The 15,185-nt window shown below is 44.3% G+C and overlaps 1 protein-coding gene across 2 annotated transcripts in view; it reads left to right on the forward strand.

Moving 5' to 3' along the window:
- GK (glycerol kinase) overlaps positions 1-15,185 on the forward strand; it is a 75,387-nt gene that overhangs the window by 47,171 nt on the left and 13,031 nt on the right. For both annotated transcript variants that reach the window (XM_042975006.1, XM_042975007.1), the window contains exons 11-12: positions 2,604-2,646; positions 3,718-3,798. In XM_042975006.1, coding sequence (XP_042830940.1) covers positions 2,604-2,646; positions 3,718-3,798 — 124 coding nt within the window. The remainder of the gene's footprint in view (positions 1-2,603; positions 2,647-3,717; positions 3,799-15,185) is intronic.

Raw genomic sequence — 15,185 nt, forward strand, 5'->3', positions numbered from 1 at the left:
GAGAACCTAAGATAGATGCCCTCTCTCCCCAGAGGCATTAAGTAGTGTAAAGGAGGCCTTTCACCTCCTTTACAGCTTCCGCCAGGGCCCCTCGCCTCCTCCTGGGCACCATCTTTGAGAGGGCGCCCTCCTCTGAGGGACGGCAGGCAGCCTTTACCATCACAGAGGTTAGAAAAGCCAGACATCTTTCTGGGATGCTCAAACGCAGCACAATCTTGAGAAAGGATAGGTATACCATATAAATGCTGAAAGCTCCATATATGTTTAATGACTGGGAAGAAGAAATAATAACATTTAAGAGAAAAATAATTGCCTGTGTCCTGTTTTGAAAGCTGTGGCCTCTATGTAGCAAGAATCTCTCCATACACTGATAAGGTTTGTTAATTATTTACTAAGCATACTAACTGAAGAATTCACTTTTATTAAATGCCTCAAGCCTTTGCATCATTTTGGTACTTTAAGATTTGTACACTACTGTTTGGTATACAGAGTGTGTATATGGGGGCCAAATTGGTACAGATTTCTCCTTTAAAAAGCATGAAACCAGTCATTGACTTCCATTTTTAAGAGTAATTATTAAAGGAGATTCATTTAAAATATATAGCCTTTTCAGCATTGTGGTAGTAAAAGGGTGTGGTGATTTATGTGTTTTAATTCGTAAGTTTATTATGGCCTGTACCTAGTTATTTGACTGGTGTCTTTAAAAATGTAGATATTCGCGGGTGGCTCAGTCGGTTAAGCGGCCGACTTCAGCTCAGGTCATGATCTCTCGGTCCCTGAGTTCGAGCCCTGCGTCGGGCTCTGTGCTGACAGCTCAGAGCCTGGAGCCTGTTTCAGATTCTGTGTCTCCCTCTCTCTGACCCCCCCCCCGTTCATGCTCTGTCTCTCCCTGTCTCAAAAATAAATAAAACGTTAAAAACAAAATTAAAAAAAAAATGTAGATATTTGCTGGGGCGCCTGGCTGCCTCAGTTGGTAGAGCATGTGACTCTTGATCTTGGGGTTGTGAGTTCGAGCTCCATGTTGAATGTAGAGATTACTTAACAGTAAAATCTTTTTGAAAATTTTACTTTAAAAAATTGTTTTAATGTTTATTCATTTTTGAGAGAGAGACAGAGTGTGGGTGGGGGAGGAGCAGAGAGCGGGAGACACAGAATCCAAATCAGGCTCCAGGCTCTGAGCTGTCGGCACAGAGCCCGACGCGGGGCTCGAACGTAGGAACCGTGAGATCATGACCTGAGCCAAAGTCAGATGCTTAACTGACTGAGCCACCCAGGAGCCCCTAAAATTTTTTTTTATTTTAGAAAGAGAGAATGCACGGGTGGGGCAGAGGGACAGAGGGAGAGAGAGAGAGAATCGTAAGCAGGCTCCACATTCAGCGTGGATCCCAATCCCGGGCTCGATTCCACAACCCTGGGATCCTGACCTGAGCTGAAATCAAGAGTCAGATGCTCAAATGCCTGAGCCACCCCAGGTGCTCCAATAAAATCTTTTGGAAAAATGCAGATAATTCATTTATCACATGCTCTTTGAATGTGTTAACTGTTCACGTACAGTCAGAGAATATATTCAAGTGAGAAGGGATAGAAGGTCTTGGGTTCATTCTTCTTCACGACAGCGGTGCGTGGAAAAATGTTTTTTGGAAACAATTGCCCTCGGTTTCTATTTTCTCCGCACGACAAACGCAGCCGATAAGGTCTGCTGACTTAGTGCTAACTGGTAGTAGCTTCCGCTGGGATCCCTCTGGCCGCCCCGGGACCGCATGCTCCCCCTTCTCCCACCTGCTGGAATGTCAGAGAACACAGCAGCAGGGCCCTGCTGCCCGTGGGGAGGGAATCCCAAGCTTGGGCAGGCCTGTTCGTAGAGAGCCAGGGTTGATAGTCGCAGCCAACTGCTTCCCCGTGACCCCTGCTGGTATCAGTTTGGATAATTTCTCTCCCTGGCCCAAGTCATAACCACTCACTCACGTCCAATGCCACACTTGTCGCCGAGTCCAAGGCTTATGCTAATAAGGCTGCCATAAAATAAATGCACTTTTTCACGTCAGCGGTGTCCCATTCTGGCTCCGTCTCTGCCACCTGTTTAGAATGCCCTATCCTGCAGAGAGGATATATGTGCCTCCATGCCACTCGTCACCGAGGCCCAGCTGCACTTCCCTGCACTCTGGACCCAGCCTCCCCTCCATGCCCGAAGATAGCACTGTGTCTCATTTCCCGACTGTGCTAATGATGGAGCGAAGCAGCCCGCTTAGGGGAATGCTTCATTCCATGTGGGTTAGTAGCAATGTAACTGTGACTGGACATAGAATTTGTTGGGATTGGCTGATATTTTAGAAACACAGTCCTGGGCTATGACTAAGTACTAAATACCGTGCTTGCATTTTTCCATTAGGATCTCACTAAGTACGTTTTCTTCCAGACTTATCTTTAAAACGTTATTCCAAAAGGAGTATGTAATGCTTCTTAACTTTGGGAACTTTTCTAAAACTTGGAGATGATGACTTTTATCGTGCTGAGTTAAACGTCGTTTTGAATGATTTGTATCATTCTTTCATGATGTATTTTTAATAAAATTGTCACGCTGTTCATTCTTCTCCTAACTGCAGGTATGGAACAGGCTGCTTCTTACTGTGTAACACAGGCCGTAAGGTTGGTTTTTTCCGATTAAAAGATTGCTGAAAGTCTTCTTTAACTTCATATCAATAGTGCTTGAGCATAATTTGCTATTAAGTTACTTAGGCTTCTGCAGACTTTCTTTAATCTTTGCTTTTTAAAAAAATTTATGTACCATTTAATTTACATCCAAGTTAGCACACGGTGCCACAGTGACTTCAGGAGTAGATTCCTTCGTGCCCCTTCTCCATTTAGCCCATTCCCCCCCACCCCACACCCCCTCCAGGAACCCTCTCTTTGTTTTCCATATTGAGGAGTCTCTTATGTTTTGTCCCCCTCCCTGTTTTTATATTATTTTTGCTTCCCTGCCCTTGTGTTCATCTGGTTTGTCTCTTAACTCCCCATATGAGTGAAGTCATATGATACTTGTCTTTCTCTGAATGACTGACTTCGCTTAGCGTCATACCCTCTAGTTCATCCACGTAGTTGCAAATGGCAAGATGGCATTCTTTTTGATTGCCGAGTAATACTCCATTGTGTGTGTGTGTGTGTGTGTGTGTGTGTGTGTGTGTGTATACATATACATTTATCCATTCATCCATCGATGGACGTTTGGGCTCTTTCCATACTTTGGCTGTTGCCAATAGTGCTGCTATAAACATTGGGGTGCGTGTGCCCCTTCGAAACAGCACGCCTATATCCCTTAGATAAATACCTAGTAGTGCAATTGCTGGGTTATTAACTCTTCATTAGGGTTTAATTTAGAGCTCAATAAAATTGATGACAATCACTAAATTTCAGTGGCTCTAGTAAGAATCATTTTAGGTTCTTTGAATTTTATATGTGTGTCTTTAATTGTGGTGGGATAGCTACGCTCGGACCTTGTCAGACTCTTAATGCAAATCTAATCTAGAGCAAGGGATAAGCTTTTTATACTGTTTTAAGTGTGCTGTCCTTAATACTAGTAATTTTAACTGTTTAGATTTATTTATTTTTGTTACATATTTATTGAATTGTTTTCTACCTGGTTCCTCTTAGCTTTTCCAAATAGTCTTCTGCCAACCTGTTAATTTCTTGGCGGCTGAAGTATTTTTCTGTGTCCCGCAGTGTGTGTTTTCTGAACACGGCCTTCTGACCACAGTGGCTTACAAGCTCGGCAGAGACAAGCCGGTGTATTATGCGTTGGAAGTAAGTACCTCTCAATCAATGTGGATAATATGACGAACAGTCACAGCCAGGGAGAGTCACAGTGCTTCCTGACACCTTTTCTGGTAAATTTTCATAGATGATAAGACTGGAAAAAAAAAAAAAAAAACAACCTCATTTTTTTTTTCTTGGCATTTGATTAAGTGGAAGGAACCTGGCAGTGAGCTGGGGTCAGCACTCCCAGGAGATCTGGAGGACGTCGGCTCCTGGATCTTTGGCCGGTCACTTGAGGCACCTTGCAGCCGCTTGGCACGGTGTAAGATTTTCTGTCCGAGAGGTTTAGTGCAGGTGTTGACTTGCTCGCCAGTATTCCCGTCAGCTGGAAAATGCTGTGTTTTTTTGTAACTGCAGCGCCCCGGTGTCCCAAAGAGCACCACCGGGGGCAAACGCAGATGAATCCCCTCCATGTGGCTCCCCATAAAAATAAATTTTGTCTCACATTTTGACGTGGGAAAGAAAGTGAGGAGACTGATGCCAGTTTTCAGTGGAAGCGTTTCTTTCGAATACATTTGTCAATTCTAGTAGGAATATACCAGCCTAAGCCTGTAGGGCATGGTGAATTTGTATTAGGAACATTAGTAACTTTGCTAGATAAGGTCGAAGAAGCAGTACTGTTTTTATAAAATCAGGTACGTTCCGGGGCGCCTGGGTGGCGCAGTCAGTTAAGCGTCCGACTTCAGCCAGGTCACGATCTCGCGGTCCGTGAGTTCGAGCCCCGCGTCGGGCTCTGGGCTGATGGCTCAGAGCCTGGAGCCTGTTTCCGATTCTGTGTCTCCCCTCTCTCTCTGCCCCTCCCCCGTTCATGCTCTGTCTCTCTCTGTCCCAAAAATAAATAAAAAACGTTGAAAAAAAAATAAAAAAAAAAAATCAGGTACGTTCCTTTTTTTCTAAAGATTTTATTTATTTATTTATTTATTTATTTATTTATTTATTTAGGGGAGAGTGTGAGCAGGGGAGAGGTAGAGAGAGGGGGACAGAGGATCTGAAGCGGGCTCTGCGGTGACAGGCTGACCGCAGTCAACCCGACACGGGGCTCGGACTCACGAACTGTGAGATCGTGACCTGAGCCGAATCCGGACGCTTAACCGACTGAGCCACCCAGGCGCCCCTACAGTTCATTTTAAATGGCTCCCTTGTAATGTATAAATATACAATTGATCTGAAGATTTACTGAGGCTTCTTTCCTAAAGGATCTGATAATAATTTGGTCACAAGTGTTAGACTTCTGTTTAGAGTTCAAACATTGTATTAGTTGCTATGCCTAGAGCACAAAGAATTTTTGGGTTTTGTCTTGCCCCCTCCCTGCACAAGCACTGTGCTGTCTCCCCCAACCCCTTTTCTATGGATAATAGAAACATTTAGGAATAATAACGGTATCCTATCATTTCTCAGAAGTTAAATTTCTACAAGCCCTGTTCTGCTCTGTTTCCTGCTGTGCAAAGTGCTTTATTAGTACAGCGCTGGGCACATCAGATATGTACTGTCTGATAAATGTCACCCTATAGCAATTAAGTAAGCCGAACAGCTTAAAGAGCCTTTTCCCCTTATACTGGAGACAGTCGTTTAGAATTATAGACGCCTTAGACCTGGAAAGGGACTCTGCGATAGGGCTTACCTGGTTTCAACTTCCCTCCCGATATGAAGAATCTTATCTTCTTTCCCTCACCGATAGCCTTCCAACTTCTGTTTGAAGATGGCACCCAAAAAGGCTCCTGAGACGTAGATCAGCTGTCAAAAGCATTCAAATACTAACAGGCACCTGTCGGTTTTTCTGGGTCTTCTTGCTCTAGGATAAACTCCTCCAGTGCCCTGAGGTCATACAGTTTCTGGATCCTTTCTAGTTCTGGACTCCCTTCATTAGACGCATTCCAATTTGTCAGCATCTTCCAGAATGGAATAGAATATTCCGCATGTAGTCTGACCTGTACTCACTAGTGTGATTTGTTCCTCTCTGACCATAGACACTGCTTCTGCCACTCTAACCTGAGAGTTCATTAATTTAGTCTAATAACCCCACCATATCATCGCCTCCGGGAGCAGATGTTAAAATATCTGGCGCTTTCTCAGATGACTCCTTATCAAGCCAAGTCCTCTCCCTTCCGTATTTGGGCAGATCTTGCTTTTTTCCTTAAGTCATCTCTACACCCAACACGAGGCTTGAACTCAGACCCCGAGATCAAGAGTCACATGCTCTCATGACTGAGCCAGCCGGGCGTCCCTGCAGATCTTTTGCTAATCTGAGTTCAGGTCTTTGCTTCTTCCTGTTAAATTTCATGATAGTGATTGCAGCCTATTGTGACATTGTGGGTTCCTTTTCACCCTTTGTTCTTTTTCCAGTTTTGCCTCATCTGGAGACTTAACAGGCACATGCTTTATGATTTTGTTTCAATCCGTGTAATTTTTTAAAAGATTCAGAGAATTTGAAAGCTGACACGGCCAGTAGTAGATCAGATGACAACAGGCCTCTCTACCCCCTCCCAAGGAATTTGAGAGTCGGAAGTGAAATTGGAGTCACTTGGCCAAAGTAACTTTTGAAAGCTAGTAAGTAGCGGATCCAGGATGCAAATTCAGGTTATTAGACATCAAAATCTAGACCCCCTGGGCCACCCAATGTGCCATCACCGTTTTCCTGAGTCCGGTGTTCTTTTCACTGCATCTCAGGTCACTTCTTTCGTCTCCTAACCTAGCAGCCTGAGCCACAACATGTACACTGACACACACACACACACACACACACACACACACACACACGTTCACAGTAGTAGATAGGATTTTGTTTTCTGTGTCTTCTTTCTTTTCAGTTAACAGACATGTAAAAACACTGAAGCAGTTTCCATGTTTTGTAAGTGCTTACAGAGTATATAGTTGATGATCATTGCTTTAATTTGACAGATTGTTGTTAGGCTTGGCGACCTGAGGTCTTAAAATTTCACTTTGCGGGGCACCTGGATGGCTCAGTCAGTTAAGTGTCCGACTTCGGCTCGGGTCACGATCTCGCGGTCCGTGAGTTGGAGCCCCGCGCCGGGCTCTGGGCTGACGGCTCGGAGCCTGGAGCCTGCTTCGGATTCTGGGTCTCCCTCTCTCTCTGCCCCTCCCCTGCTCGACTCTGTCTCTCTCTCCTTCAAAATAAACAAACATTAAAAAAATTATTTGAAAAATCTATAAAAAAAAAAAATCTATAAAAATCTTTGCATTTTTTAAAAACTGAAACGATAGCTGTGTACCTCACATCTTTTAGTCTTCCACTGTCCCTCTGCTGATTTGGAAGGAACATAATGCATTTCTCTGTGCTTTTGTTGTTTTGGGTTTCATTTCTTTTGTGGGCACCTTTAAACTTTTTAAAAAAAATTTTTAGTGTTTATTTTTTTAGAGAGAGGCAGAGCACGAGCAGGGGAGGGACAGAGAGAGAGAGAGAGAGAGAGAGAGAGGATCTGAAGTTCGAACTTGACCTGAGCCGAAGTCAGACACTCAACTGACTGAGCCATCCAGGCGCCCCAGCACCTTTTCATTTTTAAGATGTTACTTAACTATATATTTTCCTAACCGTGTTTATAGTTGTTTAGTATTTATTTTTAACGTCCCACCCATGATGATGACCTCGAATGCTTTTCCTCTGTCACCTCCAACAGCAGTCATGTCATTGAGCTTAGTAAAGTTTTCATTTCCCCTTTTTCTTAAACATGCAGGAATAAGTTCTGTTTTCTTTCTAGCCCATTGTATATCATACTTATTGGCTTACTTTATCATTTTCTGTGTCCACTGTCATTTCTTTGGGGTGAAACTTTTCATGGCCCTACCCCCATTTTTTCCTTGCAGAGGGCCATCCTTTTGTAGTTCTCTTACTCAGAATCTGAGGTAGCAAGTCTAGTCCTTTTAGGTTTGTCTGTATTTTTTTTTAACGTTTATTTATTTTGAGCGAGAGAGAAAAAGTGTGAGTGGGGGATGGGCGGAGAGAGAGAGAATCTGAAGCAGGCTTCATGCTCCGCACCAGAGCCCGACCTGGGGCTCAATCTTCGGACCGTGAGATGGACCTGAGCTGAAATCAAGAGTTGGACGCTTGGGGCGCCTGGGTGGCTCAGTCAGTTAAGTGTCCCACTGCAGCTCAGGTCATGATCTCACGTTTCGTGGGTTCGAGCCCCTCATCGGGTTCTGTGCTGACAGCTCGGAGCCTGGAGCCTGCTTCGGATTCTGCGTCTCCCTCTTTCTCTCCCCCTTCCCCATTCCCACTGTCACTCTCGCTCCCTCGAAAATAAATAAACGTTAAAAAATTAAAAAAAAAAAAAGAGTTGGATGCTTAACCGACTGAGCCCCCCAAGCGCCCCATTTTGCCCTCTCTCTGGGGTGGGTACCGAATCTTAGACGAAACACTTGTTTCTCCAACATCTCTCTAACATCATTGAACACCGTTGAACATTTAACATCATTGAAGTGCTCCAGTTTTCCTATGATGTGCCTGGGTTTGGATTTGATTTTACTCATCCTGTTAGATAAACTGGATGCGAGTCTGTCTCGAGGTCTGAGAAATCTTCAGCAGTTGTCTCTTTTAAACACTGCTACTCTGCCATTGCCACTGCCCTCTTCTGTGACTGCTAGCGTATGGGTGTTGGAACCCTTCAACCCAGCCTCGATGTCTCTGGACTGCTCTTTTACGTATGTTTCATCCCTTGGCTTCTCTGCGCTGCCTCTCCAGGGAGCTACTCACTACCTACCTTACATTCCAAATCCTCTCTTTAGAACAAAACAAAAACTCTTTTTATTGTGAAATATGAAACACGTACAGAAGGATGCATAACAGACCAAAGTACGGCTTGACAAATGATTATAAGGAGAAGGCCCAGGTCAGGAAACAGAACAGCGCCCCCAGCCAGGAACCCCCGTGCGCCCCTCCCACCCCCAGCCTCTCCCTGTCCCCTAGGGGAACCAGTGTCCTGGCTTTTATTACAATCACTTCCTTACTTTTCTTTAGAGTTCCGACACTTACTATGCGCAACGTTGAACACCGAAGTTGAGTTTTGCGTGTTTTCGGTACTTTATATATTAAAAGATATAAAAGAGAAAGTGAGAGAGATCAAGTCATACAGTATGTATCCTTTGATGTGGCTTCTTGCGCTCAGTATCACATCTGTGAGGTTCGTCCGCGTTGTTACACAGAGCTGTGATAGCACTCCTTTTTGTTACCAAACGAAAATGCCACGGTTTAGTATTTACCCAACTGTCGACGACCTTTCAGTTGTTTTCTGCTTTCGTCTATGATGAAAAATGCTACCGTGAACAACGTTGTATACATCTCCTGTGTACGTATTTCTGTAGGAGTAGAATTTGTAGGCAGTAGATTACGAGTATCTTCCCTCTGAGTAGATAAACGCAAACCAGTTTTCACACCAAAGGCATCAAGTTACACTGTCATGGGCAGTGTATGGGAACACTGCCTCCTCTCTTCCGTCTATTCTAGAGTTGATCCCACCTATTACATTCTTTTTGTTTTAATACTTATTTTTGAGAGAGACAGAGACTGAGAGAGAGAGAGAGAGAGAGACTGGGGGAGGGGTAGAGAGAGCAGGAGACACGGAATCCGGAGCAGACTCCAGCCTCCGAGCTGTCAGCACAGAGCCCTACTCCGGGCTCGAACCCACAAACTGTGAGATCACAACCTGAGCCAAAACCAAGAGCCAGATGCTTAACCACCCGAGCCACCCAGGCGCTCTGCCAGGTTGTTTTTTTTTTTTTTTTTTTAATGTTTATTCTTGAGAGAGAGAGACAGAGCGTGAGTGGGCGAGGGGCATAGAGAGAGAGAGAGAGATGGAGACACAGAATCCAAAGCAAGCTTCAGGCTCTGAGCTGTCAGCACAGAGCCTGTCATGGGGCTCGAACCCACAAACCGTGAGATCATAACCTGAGCCGAAGTCGGACGCTTAAACAACTGAGCCACCCAGGCACCCCAATCCCCTCCAGGATTTTTAACTGGTTATTTGTTCATATTCACCTGATTTTATTTTGCTTCTCTTTTCTTTTGATTCATAATTTAATGGCTGTTTTTTAACATAGAAATCATGCCTTAATTTATCTCTTTGAATACTTTCAGCACTTTAAAGTCTTTGTCAGAGTGGAGTGAATTATTTTTAATTTTTTTTCATTTTTTTAATGTTTATTTATTTTTGAGAGAGACAGAGACAGAATGCAAGGGGGTTAGGCGCAGAGAGAGAGGGAGACACAGAATCCGAAGCAGCCTCCGTGCTCCGAGCTGTCAGCACAGAGCCTGACGCGGGTCTCGAACTCCCGAGCTGTGAGATCATGGCCTGAGCCGAAGTCGGACACTCAACCGACTGAGCCACCCAGGCGCCCCAGAATGGGGTGAATTCTTTTCCAGCTGTTAAGTTTAGTTTGCTGGTTTCCTGATAATAGATTTCTTCGTGTGTCTTGAAACTTTGACTTCTAGTCTCATGTATTAAAACCACAGCCTTTGTCAGCCCGTAGTTCTCCCCACACAAGCGGGACAGCGCCACCTAGCCCTTGGCGTCAGGCACTGAAGCCGATGCTATTCCTTGTGTCACACAAGACATTTGGGACCCTTTTCCTCTGGAGGAGCCGGGTCCCGGCCACCACTCCTGCCTCCTGACACATACAGAAAACCTAAGCAGAACCTTGCGGTCTCAAGCCCTGTGCAGTTGGTACATTTCTCTTTCTGTCCACATCCACCGCCGCTCTGCATTTGAGTCAGCACATGCTGTTTTGGTGTTCCCTTTTTACATTTTGCCCTGTTATCCTCTGTGTCTAGAACAGAGAGAGGGGATTTTTAAAGTGCAAACTCACCATTTCTGATGTGGACATCACCAAGAGAATTCTTTTTCTTTCTCCCTGCTCCCTGGCATGTGATGCCTCCAGGCCCGACGTGTTACCATCTCTAAGCTCCGATTTTCATTATTGGTGCAAAGGAATTAGGGCACGTGATCCTTGGGTTGTTCTAAAACTTTCAACTCCTACTAAACCGCTTTAATTTGTCCCACTCTTTCACTAGAAAATTGCCCTTTGCTTTAAAGATTTTTTATTTTTAAGCAATCTCTACACCCGATGTGGGGCTCAAACTCTACAGCCCCGAGGTCAAGAGTCCCGCGCTGCACCCACTGAGCCAGCCAGGCGCCCCCACTAGAACATTTTTCTTGGTGGCGGGAGAGGTTGAAGCAAACCGGAGCAGTTACGTGGTTCCGCCCTTTCTCTGCCACCTGCTAATAGGACACCACCTGCCTTAAGCCATGCTTCTCCCTTTCCTTGTTTATCTTCTTCCAAGTATTATTTCACACACACAAAAAAATCCTTTTGGGGGCCTTTAGTATTTCTGAGGTTGATCTCGCTTAGGATCTGAGACCTCCCTGTTCTGTACTCTGTCACCGGGATGCCAGTTCCCCGAGGCCGCGATGCCTGTCTGGTTCCCCATCTCTTGGAGTGGACTGCCACGTAGGAGATACTTAATCAATATTGTCGACATACCAAATCTTAGGCCATTGTTTCTCCATTTAAATAGGAGCTTCAGGGGCACCGGGGTGGCTTAGTCAGTTGTGTGTTCGGCTCTCGATTTGGGCTCAGGTCATGACGTCACGGTCATGAGATCGAGCCCCATATCGGGCACCGTGCTGAGCATGGAAACTTTAGATGTGGAGAATCTCCAAAATAAATAAATAAATCTTAAAATAAGTATGAGCTTCGAAAAGGGCTTCTGTACGCCCCCTTGGTTTCTTTAAATGTCCCCTGTCCCATCTCTTTCGTATGATTTATGATGATAGTGTGGAGACTTCTGTTTTAGACTCTTTCAGCCTTCTTAACGCCAGATAATCATTTGTGTTATAAGCCTGTGTTCTTCTCTATTGCTGTATAACAATTTAATCACAAATAGAAGCGGCTTGCAACCATACCCGTTTGTCTCACAAGGCTACAGTCAAGGTGTCGGCTGAGGCTATGGTCTCGTCCAACCCTCCCTCTCCTTCCAGGCCCGCTCACTCGGATTACCAGCCGATTTCGGGTCCTCGTGGTTGTAGGGCTGAGGGCTTCCGTTTCTTGGTAGTTGGGAGCCAAAGGCTGCCCTCGGCTCTTAGAGGCCGCCTGCAGTTTCTTCTCATGTGAAGACCCACCAGAGGACCCCTGATAATCTTATTTGGCTTCATCCTGTACACTTCCCTCACATGCATCCAATCGCCTCTGACGCGCATTACTGGTTGGAAGCATGTCCTAAGTCCCACCGTGCTCAGGGGGAGAGGATCGCACGCCAGCACGAGCACCAGGAGGGGGGGACGGTGGAGGAAGCCGCCTTCATTAAGAATCTGCCTGCCACGGCCTGGAAACGTTGTTTCCGGACTTGAGTAACGTACTTTCTTGGGAAGTATACTTTCTGAACCGTAAACGCTGTTTATCTTAACTCCCTAACTTGTTACTGAAGTATTAATAGTATCGATTACATTTTAAAAATAATGTTGTTCCCCCCCTTTACCTCTAGGTTCCCGTTCTCTCTTCTACGCAATTAAAAATGCTGTGGACTTAGATTTTGCATTTGTGATCTTACACAAATTAGTACATTATAAATTACGTACGTAGCGATACGTGTTACTGTCGCATACAGAAAGCTTTGTTTCCTGTGCCTAATGGATGATTTTAAGCGATTTATGGATAATCTTAATTTCACGTAATTTTTCTTCATACCCTCTGATTTTAGCCATAACTGCCTCACATCCTGAAATGTGTCCTTTACACAGATACTATTCGTGGCTATGGCATGCATGGCGAGGAGCTCTTGAGAAGTATATTTGTCTGCTATGACACTATATTAGATCTGCCTCATTACTTTTTTTAAAGTTTAATTCTTTATTTTAGAGAGAGTGAGAGCACATGTGAGCTGGGAGAGGGGCAAAGGGAGGGAGAGAGAGAGAGAGAGAATGAATCTAAAGCAGGCCCCACCCCCCGTACAGAGCCTGATGTGGGTCTTGATCCCATGACCCTGGGATCATGACCTGAGCCAAAAATCAGGAGTCAGACGCTCAACTGACTGAGCCACCCGGGCGCCCCTACTTCATCGTTCTTAATTCACTCTTCCCCTAGCCTGTTTCTTAAGCTTCCACTTTCCAGGCTATGTATCTAGTTTTTAAGCGATTTATTCCTCTTGTCCTGTTCATCATTTCATTTATTTTTCTTTCTACCCTCTCATCTCTGTTAATGTCCTTCCTAGGGTACGACTGGCTTGCGTGCACCTTTCCCATAGGTCTTATCTTAGAGTGCATTCCTATCTGTAGATGATGCTCTGAAGTGCTGAATCTTTATATTTAGGGCATGACTGAGCGTAACGGAGTTGATAGCAAGCAGACAGCGACCTTCTGTCTGTCGTGTTAGCTTTCTGTTCCTGTGTTCCTCTTCCCGCCCATCTCGAAAGCGTTACGGCGCCTTCCGCTTTATCCCCTGCCCCTGAATGCGAAAGACCACGTCTTTGCTCACCGTGGAGGTTTCTCCCATTTTTAATTAATTTTTTAGAAGGCTAGCGAATACCATGTATTCTATCCTGGCACCAAAACGATATTCTCCTTTCAGATAAGTGTTTTCAACCTACCTCTTATTTTCTTATATTACATTTATTTTTCACTTACAACTAAACAGCCCTGTACATTCCTGATGACCAGATTTAAAATAATGCTCTTCTGGAGCTTTGATAGTAACTTTGTATTTTTTTTTTTTTCCTTTGGTTTCAATCTAAGCAATGCCCTCTGGTCCACAACCAGTTCTTTTTGTTAAAACCTTGACAGTCCTTTTCCTAAAACCGTATTGCTTCCTCTCAAAAAAAACCCAAAAAATATTCAAGCCTGTAACATCCTGCCTTTTCCATGGAAATGAGGTGCATCGGCATTTGGATTCCCAACGTATGAACCTCCGCTAGCTAACGGCCCCAAAACCACTCCGCTAGACTTCTAAGCACAGTAGTTGTTTAAAGTTCATAGTTTACTCCCTGAAACTATTGAAAATGTATGCATTTCCTGGTCAGATATGATGTGCGGCCAGTGTCTTTTGAGAGTATAAGGAGGACACCTGTTTTTCCAATCAGATGTACAATAGTGTGGTCCACTGGGAACGGGTGGCTATTGAGCCCTTGAAACGTGGCTCGGCCACATTGAGATGTGGTGTAAGTGTAAAATACATACCTGATTTCCAAGACTTCGTGAACAAATATCAAATACCTCAGTAATGTTTATATTGAGTCCACGTGGCAGTCATGATATTTTAATATATTCGCTTAAATGTATTAGAATTAATTTAACCTGTTTCATTTTACTTTTTCAATATGGTAACTGCAAACTTAAATTACATACGTGGCTCACATTATATTTCTTCCGAACCTCGTTGGTCTGGAAAATCTTACGCATTTACTTGTCTTCAGCAACTACTATCTCTGAATTTTTTGCTTCTGAAGGAAATTCGAGAGTCAATTCTGAAGTCTCTGTGAGCAAAAAAAATCACTTAGTTTTCCTTGATGGTTCCACTAAGGACCTAAATATATAACATATCAAAGTTAGGAAGTGTATCGAAAACTTTGCCAGAGGGAGACCAGTGGGTTAGAGTCTTACATACCTCACCTACCTTGGTATGTGTTGAATTTTTTCCCCATCTTCAAAACCTGATTAGGGGCGCCTGGGTGGCTCAGTCAGTTAAGCGTCCGACTTCGGCTCAGGTCACGATCTCACGGTCCGTGAGTTCGAGCCCCGCGTCGGGCTCTGTGCTAACGGCTCGGAGCCTGGAGCCTGTTTCAGATTCTGTGTCTCCCTCTCTCTCTGACCCTCCCCCGTTCATGCTCTGTCTCTCTCTGTCTCAAAGATAAATAAACATTAAAAAAATAAATAAATAAAAAACCTGATTAAATTTGCACATCAACGTCAACTCTCTTCCTCAGCAATTTTTTATAGCTAAAAAGCCAGTGTATAAAGAGGACAGTAGCAGTGTTCTGCAGTTTTGCAGTAACATATAGTGACTTACTCTCATAGAAGCTCTGAATGACAGAATGAATCAACATATTCTACATCTAGTTTGTTTACAGCCTGGAAATTGACAGCAAGAGGGGGTGACCATTTGTAATTCACTTAACTAAACTGGAGGCAGGGACGTAGGCAACAGAGAAAAACATTCTGCTTCCTGCACTTAATATCACCTGATATTTGGGTTTGGGGTAACTGTGGAAAAGATTTACATTAATAGCCTGTATGAAATGAAAAGTCAGAACCAAAGAACTTTTTTTGGAATTCCTAACGGTTTGTGCTGGTCATTTTTTCGCCCCTCAAGATCTTTTTACAATAGCTTTATTGAGATATAATTCGCCTATCACACGAGTCATCCTTTTAAAGTAG

This window comes from Panthera tigris, chromosome X, assembly GCF_018350195.1.
Source record: "Panthera tigris isolate Pti1 chromosome X, P.tigris_Pti1_mat1.1, whole genome shotgun sequence".
NCBI lineage: Eukaryota > Metazoa > Chordata > Mammalia > Carnivora > Felidae > Panthera > Panthera tigris.